Source organism: Cyprinus carpio, unplaced genomic scaffold, assembly GCF_018340385.1.
Source record: "Cyprinus carpio isolate SPL01 unplaced genomic scaffold, ASM1834038v1 S000006746, whole genome shotgun sequence".
Lineage (NCBI taxonomy): Eukaryota > Metazoa > Chordata > Actinopteri > Cypriniformes > Cyprinidae > Cyprinus > Cyprinus carpio.
Genome location: NW_024879345.1, coordinates 3,643,382 through 3,666,927, shown reverse-complemented (window position 1 = coordinate 3,666,927; position 23,546 = coordinate 3,643,382). Strand labels below are relative to the sequence as shown.

At 35.4% G+C, this 23,546-nt stretch overlaps 1 protein-coding gene across 6 annotated transcripts in view; it reads right to left on the bottom strand.

The window, feature by feature from the left end:
• The window catches only part of LOC109068738 (triple functional domain protein-like), a 135,944-nt gene that overhangs the window by 63,328 nt on the left and 49,070 nt on the right, over nt 1-23,546 (bottom strand). For all 6 annotated transcript variants that reach the window (XM_042755756.1, XM_042755757.1, XM_042755752.1 and 3 more), the window contains 8 exons: nt 20,109-20,183; nt 17,857-17,971; nt 13,274-13,466; nt 9,667-10,155; nt 8,873-8,995; nt 2,795-2,986; nt 1,637-1,768; nt 770-1,000 (listed from right to left, as the gene is read on the bottom strand). In XM_042755756.1, coding sequence (XP_042611690.1) covers nt 770-1,000; nt 1,637-1,768; nt 2,795-2,986; nt 8,873-8,995; nt 9,667-10,155; nt 13,274-13,466; nt 17,857-17,971; nt 20,109-20,183 — 1,550 coding nt within the window. The remainder of the gene's footprint in view (nt 1-769; nt 1,001-1,636; nt 1,769-2,794; nt 2,987-8,872; nt 8,996-9,666; nt 10,156-13,273; nt 13,467-17,856; nt 17,972-20,108; nt 20,184-23,546) is intronic.

The following is a 23,546-nucleotide window of genomic DNA, read 5'->3' as shown; positions in this document are numbered from 1 at the left end:
CTCACTTAAAAATGTATATTTGTTCTTAACTGAGCAGTGAAATCCTATTTTAAACAGAACTCACTTTATATTCAACATAAAGATGCCTCACAGGCATTCAGATGCTCCCATTTCATTCAGACAAAGAGAAGAGATTTGACCAGATTCACCTCATTTACGAGCAGGACTGTAGTGTCACGCTGTCATATCAAACTCATTAATCATTTTGTGTTTTGCCACATCAATTTATATTAAGAATTGCCACCACAGGAATAAATTAATTGCCACCACAAAAATGAAACTTGAAATATATAAAATGTGTGTGTGTAATATATATATATATATATATATATATATATATATATATATATATATATATATATATATATATATATATGAAAAAAAAAAATAATAAATAAATAACATACTGACCCCATACTTTATTTGTTTAAATAAACTATTATTTATTTATTTACCTTAGCTTGATGGAAGTAAATTAAGTGAAAACAGGCAGATCAAAATCACTGCGATCAGAAAGTACAATTCTGTGGAAGTAGGCATGTGCAAGAAGAAACTTGTGGGAAGTGGGCGAGAATGAAATGAAAAAATCTGTCCCGCACAGATGTCCCCTGCAACGTTCTGACACCTCATCCACCCTGCACATCTCTCACTTCACAAATAACAAGTGAATAAATGCAATAAATTGAAACCACATCAACATGGGATGTAAAAAACAGTGTTTACAATAATTTTTGTATAAAGTATTTTTAGTTAAAGATAAGTGTCTGACCTGCTGGACATCCTGTTGGAAGACGCAGAGCTGTAGCCGTTGGTGAAGACGAAGTTTGCGGTGTTGCCAGATGTTCTCCAATTGCCTCTGGTGATGCAGAACTTCATGAATGATATCCAGAACATGGTGCACCGCCTTGGAGTAGTTAGCTGAGGATGTCAGTGAATCTGCACTCCCTGGGGTCAAAGGCCGTTGTAGCTTATCTAGTAGGGCTTTGCCATCCTGACTAACCTGAGGATGTACAGATAATACACATCAACACCCAAAGATGTTACTTACAGAAAAAAAAAAATCCCACCTTCATTTAAAAATCCAGTTCAGTCATGAAACTCTACACGTTCCATTACATGCAATATGCTAGCAATCACATCTACACAGTACAAGGTGATTGGCCTCCACTCTGCAGCCAATGAGCTTGCTTGCTCACCATTTAAATAGTCTGGTACACTGTTCACTGTAAGTTGGTCCTGCAGCACACCATCAGAGTTCCCCTGAAACCCTCCACCTCCCCCAGCTCCACTTGTCTAGATCTGCTACGGGATTTATATGTGTCTACCCATGCAGCAGCAGCAGCAGTGTATCTTACAAGCTCACAGCAACATGTCTGTGTTTAGCAAGTCCATATTTGCCTTGCAGCAGCAGCAGTGTGTAGCGGATCTAGTCTGCCAAGACCAACTAAATTAACATCATCATATTGAAGAAAAACTATTCCAAGAGTTGTCATGACTGAATTTCTTTTCTTAGTTCTTGCTCAGCTTAGAGGTATCCTGAATTTAGTCTTTAAGGTGAAACTATTCATAAACACTAGTAAAAAGTTTTTACTGCAGAGAATAGTTTTTTACTTTAATGGACACACGAGATTTGTACCTCAGAATAGGCAGTGGTTATGTGTTCATAGAGACCCTGGTGGTGGTGGATGGTGTCTTCCAGGTCCTGTAGCTCAGAAGGAAGTTCTCCCTCTCCACAGGCCTTACACCATGAGTCCATGTTGCTCATATACTAGAAAAAGACAAGAATATTCAGTTAATTTTTGTCAAACCACCCACATTCACATCTGTTACTACATACTCAAATGATTATTCAATAAGTCAAGAATATGACCCAACTTTGGGCCATCCACCACTGAGTGTTTCTTAACAATGACTTGTTTAGGAAAAGAATAAATACATTGCAATTTGTCTGTACAACAAATGAAACAAAATAAACTCAATGAACAGTGCGTCAGTCTATTATTGATGCTGACAACAAATATTAAATGTTCAAAGAGGAAGATAAAGGACCGAAAGATGAAAGGAACAGATTTCATTCATCCTTTTTCCAGCACAGGCTTATTTACATGAAGCATTCAACTAAAGAGTCTCTGAACAATCATTGGTGAGTCACTTATAAAACGAGTAATAAACATCCAAGATCATACACTGAAAAAAAAAAAAAAAAAAAACACACACACAAACACACAAAAAAAACACAAACATAGTTTAGTCTGCCTGTGTATATAGGCAGACTTCCTGAATGTGCAATAAGTGTGGCTTGTGGTGCTCTTAAAAAAATTGTGAGTGGTCAAAAATGTCAACATATGCCTCCTAACTGTAACCCTAGCCTGATATGATTATAATAAAAAAACTACAAAATGTTGTTTTTCTGAATAACGGAAAACGAATGAAAAAGTGGGTATGAGTTTTTGTGTTTGGAATCATACCTTTTTTCTGTTTCATTGGGTTCCACTTGGTGTAAAGGCTTTAAAATTGAACTATGTGAACAACACATCATTCTTTAAAATCTGAAATCCTTTCCAGCATACAGTACACACTTACTCTGCAACTCGATTTGGCTGAATATTTTTGCTACTACAGCATCTTGACGATATGTTGCATAGAATTTTGTTTGTTATTAGTTTAGTTGTAGTAATTAACACACACACTGCATCATCATCATCAATGCATTAGTTTGCTTGGCCACTCAATGTAGTTTGCTTGGCCACTCAATGTATCTGTAGGTACATGCGTCTGCACACTTAGGCCTCACCTGGTCAGTTTTCTGGTGGAAGTTAGCAGACATCTCCAGCAGCGTGCTCCTCTCATCCAGTGCAGCGGCAAAAGCTTTCCACTCCTGTTCCAGCTGACCTGAGATCTGCTGAATCTGCTGGGTTGCATAGTGACCCGACTCCAGCAGCCTGTTCCCCACAGACATGATCCGACTGATGTTCACATACACATTCTGCAAGAGACCACAAGAAACACAGAGTTCTGTATAAACTGCACCACTTCCTGAATGAAGGTTTATTTAATTATTTATTTATTTATTTTTGGGTGTACATATTTATACTATACAAGGGGTATGTGGTACTGGCACAGCTAAAACAGATAAGAATATAATGATGTATTTTTTTTAAGGATGAAAAAAATAACTGCATATATATATACATATATATATATATATATATATATATATATATATATAAGCGGATGTGACAGATCTTCTCTGAAACAGTATAAACAGCAGTTCACTCGTTGCAGCTCCTGCTGTGAGGTGTAGCTCTCGTCTGACCACAGACACACATACACAGCTCTGGAAAATGTGTGAGAGTGAGTGTGTGTGAATAAGAACGGAAAAGCAGCTTAAGCCAAGAGGAAGAATTAGGGTTAGATTTCAGGTCTACCCATTTCAGCCAATTAAATAAACTTATGAAAAAGCACTGTAAACAAACGTTTAGCATGCTAAACTGCTCATAGCTCTGATACAAAATATCTTAACAGATATAAAACGATGACCCAGTCACAGTATACCATGGTATAAAAATTTATGGTTATCATACCATGTGCATTTGCTTTTCTATAGTACAGTATTAAAAATACATATTTTCATGATAAGAAATTAATACTTTCAACTCATTGTTGTTGCGTTAGACAGCTAGATAGCATAATATTTTGGATAAATCAGCACACTCTGCAATAAATATGTAGAACGCATCAGAGAAAATGCAAATGTTTACATTTTCAGTAGCTGAAACCAGTAACACCACAGCATAATTTTTCACTATCCAATCTTTCTTTCAACCAGTCTTTGGATAAAATCAAGCTCCACCCTACATTATTTCCACCTAAATACTCTGTTTTACCTGGAAACACATCACATAATCACTGAAAGCAAGTGTTTGCTCTCTGACGTAATGGGAGCGTCTGAGGTATGCATGTTCATTATGGAGAACTAAAGTCCAGTGCATGAGAGTGCTGGTAGAACATAGATCTCTGGTTACCATGCTGTTTCCTCATATGGGGTTAATTACACAGCCCAGAGGCATTCAAAAGGGTAGAGGATCAATACACAGAGAGCTGTCAGATGAAAACCTGATGGCGGTTTGGTAACGGCCTGCGTGCAGCAATAAACTGCAGCAGTCGTGTCCAATGCACATGAAAACGTGGAGCAATAACAGTCACATATAAAAACACAAACAAACTTTTGAACCCTTAGCTTTAAATCAAGTCCAAGTACAATACTATATGCCATGGATGCACAATATTATGGTGATTATATCAGTAATTTTATCATTTTTCTATTATTGTTATTGATGTGAATCGGTGCACCCATCTGTTATACATTAACATACGACACATAAACACACACACTCACCCACGGATAATTCTATGAACTGTGCACATGTGCAGATGTGCACACCCACTAAATCTGTCGTCAATTAAAAAAAAAAAATAATAATAATACAATAAATAAAGATGACCATTTCTAAATAATCCAGCCTGCATATGTAGATAAGACAAGCCACTGATGCCCACATGCACAAATGCATTTTCATAAGATGGAAAGTCAGGATGGAAAATTGGGTTACTAACTCTCTATATCACTCACTCACTCCGAGCATGGTTTCAGAGCTGCTCGGAGAAGATAGACATGCACCAGTAAACCCAAATTCATCAAATCCCTCTGTTATGTATGACAGGCCTTGTGGATCGCATCATGGAAACAATTAAGAGCTTCTGGTTTCTCATTTTGATGTAAATCTAAAGCAGCTTAAAGTACACTCTGGCTAAACATATGCTAAATGTTATAGGTGCTATTGTCATGTCAATGACCAGCCTGTGGTTTGTTAGCAAAATTGACTTTCACATGCAGGGGACATCAAATAAATTCAGTTTGTATGATTTACATAAATTTAAACTATTTAAGAATCACGTTTGTTGCAGAAATGATACCGAGCAAAGTGTAAATTGTACCTTTACACATATATGTTATGTTTTAGAAAGATGTCTTTTATGCTCACCAAGGCTGCATTTATTATCAAAATCATAGCAAAACATGGTTTAAATACATATTTATATATATTATATTAGATCTTTCTAAAACATAACATATATGTGTAAAGGTACAATTTACACTTTGCCCTGTGTCATTTCTGCAACAAACGTGATATTCTTATATATAATATACATTCTTATATGCTCAAGTAACATTTCTAAAGATTACGTTTATCACAGTTGAAAACGTTTGTGCTGCTTAATATTTTTGTGGAACCTGCGATAAATTTTTTGATGAACAGTGTTTATTTGATTTGATTTTTTATTTTTTTTTGGAAATAATGTAAACGCCTTTAATGTCACTTTTGATCAATGTGATACATCCTTGCTTAATTTTTTTTTTACTGTTTAAAGTTTTTTAACTCTTACTGTACCCAAACTTTTGAATAGTAGTGTGTGTGTACATTTTATTATTATTATTATTTTATTTTTATTTTTTTTGACATACATTCCATGTTTATACTTACATTGCTTTTTTTAATTTTATTTTTATGTTTTGTTTAATACTGTATAAACACACACATACACTGTTCCGGTGAGGTCTTTTTATGTTTTTGTTTTTTTCATCATTAGTATTTTGGTCAAGCACCTGGAACAACTACATTTTGGATATAAATAACACAGCCAAGACACACATACTGCGGAACAAAAGCCTTCCTCACATGAGAAAATCACTTCATGACAGCACTGGACCCTGCAGTCTACTTAAACAGAGAGAGTCACGCAAGTACAGTCTGCACTTCATTCTCAGACTCCCAGGTTTAATATTATTAAAGAAAACCTCTTTTCTCTTACAAATACAGGATGATTAGAAAAGGAGTGTCTGGAACATTATATCTCCCTCTGGATATCTCTGGGACTAATCAATACACCAGCATGATGGGAGATTACCCAGCCATGTGTAAAATGCCTTTAGCCAGAGGAGTGTTTTCTACATGTTGTCCTCCAGATTGTCTTTCAAAAGAGCGTGGGAGCTTCGTGGGAGTTCATTTACAACTTGACAAGCATAACGTTCCACTCAGGTAACATTACCCCTGGAACTCAGTGACATAGCTGGCTAAGCATGTCTATTACGAAAGGTTACAACCAAGCCCCAGTGTGCCATGTGATGAACATTGACGTCTCTATAAATCGCCTATTGAATTACTGTCAATACATGTGGCAAATGCCAAAGAACCTGTAGGCTATTAACCACAAGACTACTGTATCATCACCAAAATTCTCTAAATATTCCTAATTATAAACATGGCTGGTTGTTTTTTGATCGTGGTTCTATGAAATCTTTACTGATTCAATAATTCAATAAAAAAAATCTTTTAAACAACTTAAGTTTACCTGGTTATCCATATTTTTTACATATTTTCAACATTCTTTTTTTTTCTCAAAAATATCATGTAAAATATCAGGCTTTTTTTTTTTTTTTTACAAATATCATGTAAAAATGTGAGCATCAAATATGACATATCAGGCTTCTGAGGAACAATTATTTGTACATATTCCAATCATCAAGGTAGTGCACTGCAATGAGCTGTATGTTTTGCCCTCCCACAATAAAATCTACAGAGCTTTTTAAAAAAAATCTATATTTCCAACTATTATTATTGTATACACATGTCAGGCTTTACAGGGTTAAAGGGTTACTCCATCCCAAAATGAAAATTTTGTCATTAATCACTTACCCCCATGTCGTTCCAAACCCGTAAAAGCTTCGTTCGTCTTCGGAATACAATTTTAGATATTTTGGATGAAAACAGGGAGGCTTGAGACTGTCCCATAGACTGCCAAAAAAATAAATTTGTCAAGGTCCAGGAAAGTATTCATTGTCAGAATAGTCCATCTGCCATCAGTGATTCAACCGTAAAGTTATGAAGTGACGAGAATATGATGGCTCTTCTGTGTCAGCCGCGCTTTGCCGATGCGTTGTTTGCTTTCAAAACAAATCGTAAATACACGTAAAAAACGTATCCTTGTGGCACGGCTGATACAGAAGAGCATACACCATCTCTGTACTGCTCAGATTTGCCAAAATGCCGCTACGCTGATTTGGAGAGACACAGAGGAGAGGAATTGTTGAATAAAGTCGTTATTTTTGTTTTCTTTGTGTACAAAAAGTATTCTCGTCGCTTCATAACGTTACGGATGAATCACTGATGGCAGATGGTCTATTCTGACGATGCTTTTCATACTTTCCTGGACCTTAACACTGTTATTTATTTGCCAGTCTATGGGACAGTCTCAAGCCTCCCTGTTTTCATCCTAAATATCCTAAATTGTGTTCCGAAGACAAACAAAGCTTTTACGGGTTTGGAACGACATGGGGGTAAGTGATTAATGACTAAATTTTCATTTTGGGATGGAGTATCCCTTTAAACTGTAGGAACACATGGTGTCCTAGTGGTCTATCAGCACAGAGCATTATTGCTTAATACAAAACTAAAATGTTTTCAGAAGTCTGTTTCCAGTGATCATAACATCAAAAAAGTCACTCCAGACAAAGTATTTTAGTTGTGTGAGGTAAGAAAGGTTGTGATAAACACGAAAAACACAAGACGTGCATTATCGCCTCATCAAAAAATGCAAACCAAATAACCACTTAACACTATAACCAAGTAAACAAAAAAGTGTTTATGCCCATGTATGCCTCATATATCAGACAGGAAGTAAGGCTCTCAGGACTTCCTGAGGAAGTGGCTGTAGTGTCCCCGGCTGCCCGGCAGTCAGGCTAACCCAAAGCAAACATTTGACAAGGCATTTCATCCGTTAAGTTGTGCACAGTTATAGTAACATGAAAGAGGGTGGACTGTTCTCACAGCCAAACCTAACACACTAACAATGAAAACCTATAAAAACATCCTAACAATTGTTAAGGGTTGCAACTTTTAGTATTAGCATGCAAATTATTAACATATTTGCTGTTTATTAGTATGTATAAAGTGCATATTCTGCATGACCATATTCTACATCCCTAATCCTAACCAATACCAAACCTTAACAACTTCCTAACTAACTATTAATAAGCAGAAAATTAGGAGTTTATCGAATCATAGTTAGTTAGTAAAAGTCACAGTTAATGGTTTATTAATAGCGAAAATTGGACCTTAAAATAAAGTGTACCTACTGTACCTAGTTTTTTTTCTTAATTGTTTATGTAAATGTTTTCATACAAACTAAATTAAATCATTATTACTGTTTAATGACTTATTAATGAAAGTTAAAAGTGTTACCAGATTTATATCCTTCAAATTTGAAAAAATAATATTCTTTATGAATTCCCAACATATGAAAGCACCACACAAGTCATTTGCATGAGGACACACTGCAAAAAGATAAATGCTGTGGACTCTTCCTATTGGCTGAACAGCAGTTAGCCTACATTTAGATATGGATGGGCAGATGGCAGAAGAGACCATAGAGATGGATAATCAGTGACTGATGCCTTGTCGTTTTCTTGTGAAACTATCTCCCTTTGAAATCTACTGGGGGTGATTAACATGTCTGCCAGGGTCATGTACACACACACACACACACACACACACACACATGCACGCACGCACACACATGTGATGTGAAGTATCTTCACATGACTGTTCTCCTGTGGCATTATATACCCTTCATGCATATACTGACATGACTATTATATGACAACAGAAAATTCATTCTTGCATGACTAAGTGAGTCAGGGCACGTGTACAAACACACATCATTTAAAAGAGGTAACACACATCAAGCTACACTGTTATAATGCCTCAGGTGGTGACATATATTACTGCTGGACCACTAGACACAGCCTTACCATGCAGTTCATTGCAAAGTGGTTGTGCTGGGTCTGCAGCTCCAGCACATGCTGATGGTTGGCTCCTATCTCTGTGTAGGTTGTCAGGAACAGGCCTTTATTATGGACGATCCAATCAAACATCTGTTGAGAGGAAAAATAAAACAAAAACAATAAAAAAATATTTTTATGATATAATACAACAACACCACCATAATAAAAAAACAACATACTAATAAGTTTTTTGTGCACCCTCAAAACATGACTAGTGAAATTTTAAAGGATTTGTTTCGTGATTTTGAAACTTCACATGACTAGTGAAGTTTCAAAGGATTCCACAAAGTCTTGCTTATCTTTGATAACAAATTATTTACTTATAAATCAAATTATAATTTATATTATAAAACAAAAAATAACAATAAAAAACAAAAAAATAGCTAATAAAATATATAGAAACAATACGATTTTTTATAAATACATATATATTCAGACCTACTTTTCAGACACTGTTCATATGTTTGGGGTCAATACGATTTTTTGTTATTATATATATATATATATATATATATATATATATATATATATATATATAGTATTTTTGTTAGGATTTTAAAGACAAAGTAGTGCATTTTTGTTAGGATTTTAAAGACAAAGTGTTTATAACATTACACAAAGTTATATAAATTATAAAAAAAAAAAAGTATCTATGTAGGGTATATCTTCCATATTATGTTATGGTCTTAGTCCTATGTTACAGGTAAAATGATCCAGTTTTCTCCCTATTAAACTTCACATATAATAGTGCATGTTCATACCTTCTCTGCATCCTGCTGAAAGAGTCTTAGCTGGAAGCACTGATCCAGTTTGACTTTGCGCATGTGCCAGGATTGGTGCATATGTTGTCGTGTGGCGTGGAGTTTATCCAGAAGTGCCTGGACTTTTGGAGCTAATCCCTGGATATCTCCTCTGCCTTTTTCCCCACACTGGATTCGTTGAAGCAGGCGTTGACCCTCAGTATCTAACTCCTCCACAGGAGGTTTAGTAACCTTTTTCTTCAGGGAGGCATGTTCCTCCATAGCACGCCGAGACCCGTCCAGGTCTGACGGCAGCTCCCGCTGGGACACCAAGTCCTGGAGTTCTTCCAAACGTGAAAGGATGCGAGCGGCATTGCTCGTGAAGTCTTCAAAGGCCACTCGAACTTCGATCCACTCCTCGTGGTCATAATCCAGACTGCCCTCAAAGTCTGGAGTCAGCTGGGAAGGATCAACCACTTTGGTCAAACCCTCAAGGGACACCATGATGGTCTGAAAAGATGAAAGTAGGACACTTAGGTTCATATCCTGAATGTAGCAGATTTTTAAATTCATCTATTTAATATTTATCATTTTCTTTTATTTTAACTTCATTCAAATTGAAATTGAACTTATATACCTAATATTAAATTAACATTAGGATTTTCTGTAAAGCTACTTTGAAACAACGTGTATTGTGAAAAGCATTTTTTAGTACTTGTAAGCACATATTAATTAGGGATGCACTTATGTATCGGCCACCGATATTTATCGGCAGATTTTTTATTATTTTAAAGCCATCTGCAAATCGGAAATAGCATGAAAAGGGCCGATACCAATGGTTTATTAATTAACTGCATGGAGACAATGAGTGGCATGTCTGTTGCATAATCCAATGTTTTTCTCTGGACAAAATAATTAAATACATGCCAAAACAAAATAAAAACAGTACAAAATATAGTTTGTCATCCATTTAGCATCCAACCAGTGAAACGCCCGTGCTCAGCTGTAAATTCATCACATGTAATGTTAAGTCTGGGGAGTTAGTTTATTTGACGATGTGTCACAAACCGCCAATTAAGCATTAGGCCTACATTTAAGTGAAAGAGAAGCTTTTTGTGTGTTTGAAACCAGCAAAAATGGCAGGATCGTGTGGAACACGGATTCACACAAGTTCACATCATGCACCTGCAGCGTTTCTGTGAGCAGTGAAAATGGAATAAAACTATATAGGCTACATAAAAAGGAATATATAGGCCTAAACACAAAATATATTTCACTTAAATCATTAAAAGACTAACAAAACAAAAGAAAAAATTGTGCTGCGTTTGGATCATTGTAAACTGCTTCAAAGTTCATGGAAAGGAAAGCCGATTTCTTTATTTTGCAAAAGCTTTACAGTTTTGAATCGCATCAGCGACTCACATACACATACAACATATTTTTGCTAACTTGACATCGCAGCCTGTTCATTATCAAAATAAAATACAGTTAAAGATACATAAAAATTACACTGCACTGCTCAATTGAAATAGTCCGTAGTACAGTCTGTGCCGTTCAGCATAACCACTGCCTTACTGTGCTGTTATAGCCTTTGTAAAGGATGATGTTTTATGTCGAAAATGTTAGTGAAGAACAAAGCCTATAGTTTACATAATAAATAATATTTTAGCATCCAGATACATCGTAGGAAGGCTTCAGTTTCACTTTTAAATTAATTCGTTTTGGCTTTCAACTTTAGAGGATTTTTTGTGGAGAGAAGGGAACTAAAATTGGCTAATTGTGTTCATAATGTTTGTAAATATTTTGCTTTATTCACCGGTATTTTAGCCTACATTATTTCTGAATGATGATTATAATATATTAATAATAAAATGTGGCATACAGCCTACTAATTCAGGCTGTTTTTTCCTCTCAAAACATTTATAGTCGTAGTGTTTTTTATCCATGCTGCAAACATTTTTAAATCTCTTGAGAATATTACTTTAATGTCTTTAAAATGTTGACAGTATTTCCTTTTGTTTGATCAAAATCTAGAAAAGATGATGCTGTATTGGCTATGACTAAGCTCAAGATAGGCTAACAGATCAAGACCCCCGTTTTTTTTTTTTTTTTTTTTTTTTTTTTTTAGAAAAGAAAACACTGTACTTTATTATGATTATTATTATAGGCAAAGAAAAAGTTTTAAAAATAACATTATTAACCAGTATTTTTTCTACTCAAACTGGTTTCGGACTGGGAATAATAGAGGAACGCAGGAACAGAAACTTTCAAATATCAGTTCTGCTCGGAGTGAAACAATCAATTTTATTTTATTTTATTTTGTTCATTTTTAACCTCTGCTTTAAGCAGTTGACCGATATCTGTATCGGTATCAGAATCGGCCAATAGTTGTTTGTTAAAATCGGTATCGTATTGGCCAAAAAAAAAAAAAATCCTGTTGGTGCATCCCTAATATTAATGCCTTATTCTGCATGATCAGATTTAAGATCCCTGAATCCTACCCCGTACCTAAACATAACAACTAACTTTTAATAATCTGCAAATTTGGAGTTTATTGAGGCAAAAGTCATAGTTACTACTTAGTTGATAGTAAGAATTTGTCCTCAAACTAAAGTGTTTACCCTGCTTGACTATTAATAGTTTGCAAATGAAGAGTTTATATATATATACAGTATATATATATATATATATATATATATATATATATATATATATATATATATATTTAATTTTATTACTATTATTTTTTATGCATTTTGGCCATGTCTCCATACAACAAAAAAAAATACTGCAAAGTATGACAATATTTTTGAACGAAGCATCTCTGTGACATAAGTATGACAATATTTTGGAACTTCTGGGTTCTGAATGAAACGGTTTTGTCAGTGACTCAGTGGGAGGTTTCCAAGAAGCTGAAGTTGTTATTTAAAACAACAATGCAATAAAACATAGATTGGATGATGAATGCAAACCCTTTTGGATAAGTTACACTGAACACTTTACTTAGAGGAGCCAGAAAAACATTCCAGAGATTGCAGCTCAGGTCATGTTATTAGAGACAACAGCAGACACATTAGGAGATAGTGGACGCTTGAGACTTGATGGTGGAAAGAGACCAGAACTTCAACACATTCTAGTCTGCATTACATTAATGCAATTAGACATATTTTCTAGTGTTTAGGTATAAACAGATTCAAATCATATTTGGCATGCAGTTATAAACACTTAGTGTTTCTATTAGTATGTATCTATTACTCATATATTACAATGTAATAATACTTTTGAATGTTGTGCTGCGCTAGATGTGTTAATTTAAGAAACCTCCTTTGGGAGATTAAGCCTTCAGATTAAATATAACACTACTGCATGCGTCTTCCTCTCAGCTCTGACGAAATAGGTCAGAAGTAATTTTGAAAGCTCTACTTTCGCACCACCAATATGGAATGTTCTAGTAAAACACAAGTAGAATGTGTTTTCTCTTTTATTTATTTCCCTGAAAGATTCTTTGATCTCTCACAACAGATTTTAGAAAAATTCAATACAATATCTTACTGAATCTACCAAAAAGAGAACTTCTTATTCACTGTCACTTTATTCAATGTAAATCCATAATATATAGAGTTCTTACTTCAAATTCAAACTTAGAACTGCCGAAATTCGTCCTCTGTTTCTGCCAGAAGTTGTCAGGCTTGATGATGAGAGCGACGTGGATGCAGGAGGGAAACGATTCCTGTAGGATTTTCAGCAGAGGTTTGATAGAGTCCCATTTGGATCCTCGCATGTCCACGATGACCGTAAAGCCATGTCTGCTCACCTCCTCACTACATAAACAAATAAAAAAACAGCATCAGCTCTTCTGCACTGCTGACACTGATATCATTAGGGAGATATAAAAGAGAGACGCTGCTTCTACAAATCTTATTAAAGTACATTTTAGAGCATCAGATATCATATAATGTGCAGGGACCATGCATGAAAAATAGCAATAACCCAAAAATAGTAAATGAAAGATAAAGAAACCATATAAACAAACCTATATAACAAATCTATAGAAAAAAAAAAAAAAAAAAAAAAAAGTAAACAAAAAAAAGAAAAAAAAAAAAAAACAAAAAAAAAAAAACAAGCTAACTAAAGAGCTCTCTAGCACGAAAAACAGGCTGTTAACTCAAGAGGGTTTTCATATCCACAGCTGCACTCTTCTAGTCTGACTCTTCAGCAGGAATGAGCACTGAACAACTCTAAATCATACTGACCTCCCTCTCTGAGAGAGAGAGAGAGAGAGAGAGAGAAAGAGAGAAAGAGAGAGAGAGAGAGAGAGAGAGAGAGAGAGAGAACACAGAAAGAAAAGGGTGAGATAAGAGAGGAAACAAGAAGAGGGGATAGCACAATGTGGGGCGATATATATGTACACTACTGTTCTAAAATCTGAAGCAGGCCTATTTTTTAATGAATACTTCTACTAAGCAATGATGCACTAAATTGTTTAAAAGTGATACTAAAAATATTTGCAGTGTTACAGAATATTTATATGCTATTGTTCAAACCCAAAGAACATCAAAAATCCTGAAAAAAATAAATAAAATTAAAAAATTATATATTAAAACCGTTTCCACAGAATATTATGCAGCAACTATTTTCAGTAGGGGATTTTTCTTAAGCACCAAATCAGCATATTAGAATGATTTGTGAAGGATTATGTGGTGTGCCATTACAGGAATAAATGGCATTTGAAAATATATTAAAATAAAAAAATAAATAAACCAAAAATGTATAAAACTATAAACAAACAAAACAATAAAAAATATACAGTATGTATCAAATTTAATACAAACAAGCCATGAACCAAAAATTATGAATACCATTAAAATTTTTAACAATTTAAACTAATCTCAAATAAATAAATAAGCCTGTGATTTTAAGTGCTTATATAACTTGTTGTTTATTTTATATTGATTGTTTTGCATGAAACTCTGATGGCGCAGTCCGATAGGTCAAACTCAATCTGACGTAATGACATCATCACATGGCACAGCTTATTGGTTCTCTCCTGTACTGGTAGCCAATGAGCTCGCTGCTCAACTTGCTTCAGAAACCCTCCACCTTCCCCAGCTTCACCTGTATAGATCTGCTACAAGGTGTTTCATGTATGCTATGGGGTTATTTCATGTTTGTTATATTTACAGCAGCAATATTTCTTACATGCTGACAGCAGCATGATGTGGAAGCGTAGCAGATCTATACATTAACATTGTCATGTACATTACCATGCCAATCCCGAGAGTTGTCATGACAGAACTACAGTTAGGTGTTAAATAAATAAATTTATAAATAATAAAAAAAATAATGTATCATCCCACTTACACTATGGTCACTTGCCAGCACTAAAAGGTTAAATCTGGTATTGAGTTTGCCATGCAAAACTAGAGTGGAAAGGTAAAAATGACATTTGTTTTTGTCAGTTACGGCTTCCTAGGTATACCATTCTGCCTGCTTTAAATCAGACACAGAGATAAAGTAGTGTGGTAAGATTATATTTATTTGAATGAATTACAACATTTACTTGTGTCTGTGCATGCAAGTTTATTTACTTTAAAAACTGCAACATTACCACCTCATTGCTGAGAAATCTAATGTAGCGTAGCGTTTCAGTAGCAAAGCAAATTAACTAATAAGTGTTGTGGGGCAGCACTGACAACAAGTTTCTGTTCTCATGAACGTTTCTCTGTGCACAGAATGATCTCCAGTCTCTGTTTGTGAGTGATCTGAGTGTTAGTGTGTGCTTTAAATGAAGGCTGCACATTTATATAGAGCGTTTATTAAACTGACTGGAACTACCAGTGCATTACACAGTTTAAACACACACTTTCCAGCTAATCAGAATCGAGCATTTAGATCATGGTATAAATGTAAATTTTAAGTGTTTCAACATTTATCCTTTTGCAGTGCCTTGCCTCATAGAGCTCCATTGTAAGTGTATTAATATTCACACGTTGGGTTTGATTTTAAGAACTGATTAACGTGTTATAATTATTTTATGTGGTGCTTGACTGCACGCGGGATGGATTGAGTCAGGAACATTTCTTTACAGTGTGAAAGAATGAGAATTCTTCTTAGGAGTGAGGAAACAGAAGAGGGAAAGACACGAAAGAGTGACAGAGGACAACCAGTGTGGCCTAAAATCTGCAGTTTTTACACATCTACACCCCTGGCTATCTGATACACACCAGAGAGCAAAACTAACAGCCGTAAGAAAAATCTGTATTATTCAGTGTTGCTCAAACAAAGCGATTATGGACAACAGAACAGAAGTAAAGTTTGGGAGAAGGCTGCGGCAGATGATAACCTACATAACGTTTTGAACTGTGCAGAGCTGGAAAACTCTGGCTGAAAGCAGAGGTTCACGTGGAGCTGGTTGAGTTTTACTGAGTCAAATCAATGCTAACTACAGAAGGACACAACAGGGAAAAGTCAAATTAGCCATGTGATGGCTAAATAAAACAGAAACCAGGGAGCTTCATAACCAAAAAATTAAAACCAAAACCAGGACTTAGCAAAAATACATTAACTAGACTTTTTTTTTTTAAAGAAAATGCAAATGATGCTTATAGCAATGCTAAGTTGTATGCAAGTATTCTGAGTGCTAAACTGTGTGTAATACTGAGGAAAGCTTAGTCATCTCTTTGCCATGACGTGTCTATGAATATAGACATGAAAATAAATTAAATTAAACAAAAAGAAAACTTGTGAAAATGCTTTCTTAAGCAGCAGATTTCATATAATTAGAAACATCCTAGTAACCCACCAGAACACCCTAGCAACTGTCTCAGTGCCTTAATAACCACCCAGAACACCCTAGCAGCCAACCAGCAACTCCCTTACAATTACAGAGAACACCCTAGCAACCACCTAGATACGCTTTAACTAAAACCCTCTAAAACACAGCAACACGACAAGTATTCAGAAAACATCAATGCTATTGTAATTACCCTAGCAGCCACTTAGCAACACCTTATCAGCGTTACAGCGAACACCCTATCAATCACCTACAAATGCCATAGTAACCACCCAGAACACCCTAGCATTGACCTAAAAAAGCTTTAGTAAGACTGTGTGTCCACCAAAGCGCTTTTTCCTGAGGCTAGCTTATTTTTTTCAGTTGTTTTCAATGGGAGTGCTGTGTTTTTTTTTTACTGTCATTTTTCAGTAAGCTAACCAATCAAAGTGGAGGAGGGGCGGGACTTACATCACACTGACCAACCGTCACACCCTTCTTGTACTACAACTGAACAACAGGAGAAGCTAATATTGCTTGTCTCATTATTCATGTCTTCACCAGATGGAATTCTCGTACTACCACAATATTATTATAAAAAATAATGCTTGGAGGAACATTTCACTTGCGATGCTTCAGCCATATTACTTTAGAGGATATTCCGTATCATAGCAACCAAACAGTCTCAACTGAAAACGATGTGCTGCAGAAGCACTCTCAAGCACTCACAGCTAGGCGTTTTCTGCAGAGCTCCTGGCGTCTTTAGCTGGCTAAAGAAATTTTGGTGGACACACGGCCTAAACCTCTAAAACACCCTAGCAACAGTCTAGCAATACCATAACAACCACTCAGAACACTCCTCACCTTAGCAAAATAATGTCTACAAGAAAGCATTATGGTATTTGTGGCACAAAATATGGCATAGTAAACTGTTTTTAAATAATTTAGTTTTGCATGGTCCATCAGTAATCATTCTAATATGCTGATGATTGGTGCTCAAGTAACATTTCTTATTCATTTCATGTAGAAAACAGTTGTTCAAAACAACAGGTTCTGTAGTAAATATTAATATTTTGTAACAGTATACATTAAGTGTTAACTTTGATCAATATACTGCATCCTTGCGGTTTCGCTGATTTTCTCCAGCAAAGTTGTGACTGCACCTTTACTGAATGGCCAATTTTAAATGAAATGGCCAAAAATAGATCAAACGCTGGTCTATCTTTCCTTGAGCGGCTAGGGTGAATACAATTGTGACTGAATTGTTATTTTAGAATTCCAGTAGCTGGCTGACTTCTACACCTGTTCTGCCATGGGATTAACACCTCAATGTTTCAAATGGCTGAACCTGATCTATTACGACTGCAAATTTAGTTGCATAATAATGTTCACACAGATAAAGACACGTGCACACACACACACACACACACACTGCATACCTGGGAATGCCTGCAAGGTACGCTATAAGTCGTCTGAGGTCCTCCTGTCGTATTCTATCATGGTTACTCCTGGCTGGAAATGTAAGGACTGGCCCTCCGCGACGATCTCTTCCCCCTGCAGGCCAAATCAACACACTATATATTTGGCTGGATCAACAACATCTGTGTCACTCAAGCATTAGTAAAATAGGGCAATGGCTAATCTTAAGAAACAAAACTGAGTCCAACTAGTCTACCTACTGTATATAGTGATGCTTTGGAACACCACGGCCTACTTATCGTAAGCTACGTTTACATGGACACTTTTTGCTTCCATCAGAATGAATTCACTCTGATTGATAAATCAGAACGTAGTGTTTTCATGAACGCTAAATAAAGTGATCAAGTTGATATGCGCATTTATATATCACAAGCTTCTGATCGGATTTAATCTTTTGACATGCGCACACTGCATGGATATCAAGAGTTTCCTGCTGTTGTAGCACACTACTGTTTTAAAAAGCACACTTGGTATTTATATACTTTGGGTTCTTATTAGGCGACGACCAGCACATGAACTGTTGTGCAGTGCTGCTTACTTTATAAAGCGGTAAAAGTGCCCCTTGCCGCACCCAAAACCAGTCATCTGTTGGTAAAACCAAAAAAGTCTTAAACAAGAACTGGTGGAACGTTTCACTTCACAGATGCTGAGTGAAATGGGATTTTTGAAAATCCCTGACACTAACTTATGACACTTTATTCAGCTCGTTTCGGGTGTCATACGTCATTACGCTATTTCTACGTCACTGCGCATGCGCAGTATTTTCCAGTTTTGGTTTTCAATCCGATCAAGTGTTTACATGTCCTCTCGCTTGGATTACAAAAGGAATAAACCACCCCTTACAATCCGATTGAAATTTTAGTCGGATCTGGCCAATTCAATCCAACTGACGTGGTTACATGTGACTTTTTTATTCTGATTGTGCTTCTAGTCCTATTATGATCGGATTAGTAGGGTCCATGTAAACGCAGCTATAGTCAACCATGCCAGGTTGACCATTTATGGATAAAACAGTTTGACTAGCTGCGTTTTTTGTCTAATGCAGAATATGATGCCTCATATCATTGTTAGCATAATATCATTGCTTCATATCAATACTGCATACCAACTTACATTACAGTTTCTTTGAAGTGCAGAGGTGGAAGAAGGGTAAAATCGAAAATGAGTTCTATCTCTTTTTAGACAAGCTGAGCTGACGATAAGCAAGTTGGCCTGCCAAAGATTAAGATGTTCGTAAGCTATCTGGGTCAGCAGCCACTGACTGCATTACCCCAGTGATGCTGCTCTGCCTTTGAGCTCACATATCTGAGAGTGTTAATGACAGTCACTGCAAATAAGTTTCCTCTCATTAATATTCATAGAAATCCAGGCCTTCTAAATAAATGTCTTAGAATGGAGGGGAAAGCAAAAGTTTCTTTTCCACTCCTTTCTTAACTATGATGGTTTTTTTGGACATGGCACCATGGTATAAAGTTTGGGACTGGCAAGAGATATCGTGTCTGTTTGCCTCTTTAAGAAGAATCGCTTTATGTATCCCCCAATTGTAAGTCACTTTGAATAAAGGCGTCTGCAAAATGACTAAATGTAAATGTAAATTTAAATGTTTCTAAAGAAGCCCCTTATGCCCACTGCATTCATTTTATCAAAAATACAGTAAAAAATACGGAGCCCCACACATGGCTCCGTAAAAAAGTAATATTGTGAAATTTTTTTTTTTTTTTGTACAATTTCAAATAACTTTTTTTTATTACTATTTGAATATATTTTAAAACGTAATTTATTTCTGTGATAGCACAGCAGATTTTTTAGCAGGCATTACTCCAGTCTTCAGTGTCGCATAAATAATTCCAATATTCTGATTTGGTGCTCAAGTAACATCTATTATTATAAATACTGAAAACACTACTTAATATTTTTGTGGAAACCACAATACATTTTAAGTTTTTTTTATTTTTTTTTTTATAAATATAGTTCATATTTAAAAGCATCTGTTTTAAATAGAAATCTTTTGTAACATTAAAGTATGTTTTACAGTTACTTTTGAACAAAATACTGCATCCTTGCTGAATAAAGGTATTAATTTCCTAATAAAATACTTACTTTTGGGGTCAATAAAAATTACATTTATGCATTAAGCAGACACTTTTATCCAAATTGACCTGATTTAGATTAGGAATCCCAATATATTGAATAATACTGTATATAGGCTCACCTGATAGGAATGCAACCTTTTCTTTTAGGATGGGAAGAACTTCAATGGCCTTCATGTCTTCATTTCTGTGGAACCCTAGAAGGAATTCAAAAACTGGTCAGTTTACAAAACACATGATAACAAACGCATTCACATACACACAACTTGTAAACAGGAAAAGCAACACATGATATCATTTATTCTTAGGTTGATTAGTCTACATTTATGAAACCGCACACGATGACAGGATCATAGCTAAAGCATGTGCAGTGTTATCCTGTTCAGTTATTTTTTTATTTATTTTTTATTTACTTCAGTGTGTTTGATTATATGGTGTGCAGTTAATAACATATTTAATTCTGTATGTCACGGCCTCCCCAGTCAGACATACATCCCCGCTCCTCCCTCTCCTCCCTAACCCTGATCCTCTTTCTCTCTCTCCCCCGCCTACTCAACAGATGGCAAGATCTTAATTCATCAACAGCTTCGCCAATGCATATAACATTGCTAATGTGCACTCACTGACACCAATCTCCCTGAGTACAAATAGTGTCAAAATCTTGCATTAAACCAAGTCGCCAACTAAAAATTCAAACATATTACCTCTTTAAAAAAATAACCGGGCTATAAAAAAGAAATAAATGTCAGTACCCAGTGAGCACATAAAGGTCAATCAGAATTCTGTGATCAACAAAAGTATTGTGTTCTGCTTTAAACATCTTGTTGAACATCTGATTAATATGTTGTATATAGACACTTTTTATGTTTTCGAAAGAAGTCTCTTATGCTCACCAGGCCGCATTTATTTGATGAAGAAATGCAGTAAAACAGTAAAACTGTGAATTTTTTATTGCAATTAAAACAACCATTTCTATTTTAATATATCGTAAAATGCTATTCATTCCTGTGATGGCAAAACTGAATTTTCATTACTCCAGTCTTCAGTGCCACATGATCCTTCAGAAATCATTCTAATGTGCTGATTCGGTTCTTAAGAAACATTTCTTCTTATTCTCATATACAGATCTATACACAAGTTTTATACACTAACGGCTATGCTACTATAGGTACTATACTATAGATACTATAGATATACATAGTACTTATTATACACTGTACACCATGTACAATACAGTACAATAAATAAAAACTACAGAGAGGCATGCAAAGACAACAGATGTACATAAATGTAAAAATTATGTGCAGTGAAGTATGAAGTGACAAGTTCTGAGGTAAGTAGCTGTCATATTGCACTGTGCTAAACAGAAAATTACAAAGTGAAATACTGCACAGTAAAGAACTGCTCAAGAGATAATATGGGAGAGGTGGTTGAGGTCTTTCAACATGTGAACATGTTGTGACCTGAATATATATTCTCTTTTAATTCTGGCACTTCTGGTGGTAAATCTGCAAACAAATAATCTCAAAATTGTCAAATATTTACTGTTTAATTGACCTGGTCAATATTTATCTAAAAATATTTAATAATATTTACTTTACACACGCACGCACGCACACACACACACACACACGCACACGCACACGCAAACACACTTTATCATACTTTCACAGCACAGCTGAATAAAATGTATATGCATAAACAAACAGGCTATACAGTACATCAACCCAGTAGTTGTTATTCACTGTAAACTCACTATATTCTGTTATTGAGAATGGAGATTGGGTTTCACAAAGGCAGGGTTGGATGGGTGAATAATAATGTGAATGTTAATGGGAGGTTAATCTCCACAGGAAGCAGAAACTGCCTTTTTTTCACATTTTTCCCCTTTAAACCCATAGAGGGAAATACCATTACCATATCAAACCCTGCACAGTCCGACTCCACACTCAATATGATGGCACAGTTCACAATAGGGTAACAGACTGTAACCCACACCATACTGCAACATCTAATCTGAGAATAAAAAAAAAAAAACTTAATAGCGTGATAAAGATCACTATATTGCAGATTCGTATAAATTTCTAAACTGTAATAAAAAATGGTGAAGAGACAATTTTTAGTCAGAAATTGCAAGTACATTCACAAATAATTATAAAGAAACGGCTAGTAACACATTGAATTACATGTGAACCTTTAAATTAGAAAAACTGAAATGGTATTTTCCAACAATCTTTGTTTCATTTACAACTTCAAAAAAAAAAAAAAGTATATGATGAAGAGAGCTAACAAGACTATTATAACGGTTGTGCTCTTCTTTAACCAATAAAAGAAGTAAACAAGACTAAAGCCTGGTAAATTTAAGCACAGTTTCTGGGTCAACATATTGCTATGCAGCTTTAAAGGCCAAGCATATGCAGTGATTGTCTGAATTTATTTGGTTATTTTCATGAAGCTGAAAGTCATCATTACTAAATCTGTTCCTTGTTCAGTTATCTAATTTACACTTTTTGAATTGCTGATTGTATATTTTGAGATAAACACATAAACTGGGTATAAAAAAAAATATTTTGTTGACTGACAATCTTACTGAAATACATAAAGGCACATGCATGTTTCCACACAGCTATTGATTTCATTAGCTTTATGGGGGAGTCAGCAGAAGTCAGGCTTGATTACCCTTCATAACACATTATGTCACTGGGCTAAATTGGCCACCACTTCCTGGCATAAGGTTATGGTTGTCTGCAGGGAGATATAATGACTGGGGCATGTGCAAAAGTAGTATAACGGTATACTTCATAGGGTGTGTTGTGCGTGTGTGTGTGTTTTATTCCCCCATGTCAATGACCTCATCACAATCCAATATTTGCATAACCTTTACACTGTTTGTATGCGAGTGGGCTTCTTATATACTTATACTTCTTCAGTGAACTCATCTTAATCCACTACCCACATAAAACCATTATATGCATGTGCTATATATACTGTGTGTGTGTGTGTGTATTGTGGGTATGTATTCTATTTCTGCAACTCATTTACATTTAGCTTACACATGTTTTCAGTGGCCCTAATAAAACATGAACCATACATCCCTTTGCAGGTACCGAGTTAAAATGTTTTGAGCCATGATCCATCTGCAACATAAACTTGGTGATCATCCATCAGCATCTGATCAGTACTTAGGCACCTATAACACATTTTTCTGGAAGAAATTTTTAATTTTTTTTGTGACTTTTCGTCTACACTGACACATCATTTGTGTCCAGTAAAATCTGAGCTTTTTAAAAATGCTGTTTTTGCATAGTGTAACTGGTGTCAGGGTATTCTGAAAATGTTTAGTCATGCACTGGAGAATGAATGAATGCATGAATGAATAAATAAATAAATAAATAATTGATGTTAGTTTAGTTTGTTTAATTAAAATTAGGTAAAGCAACACAATTTCTTTAAGGCAGTCCGGCAAGACCCAGGAATTCATCAATCTCCCTGCTCAAGGCACAGGAGACGTATGACAGGGAGGTCCATAGTGACAAAAAACAAAAGGAAAATAAAACGCT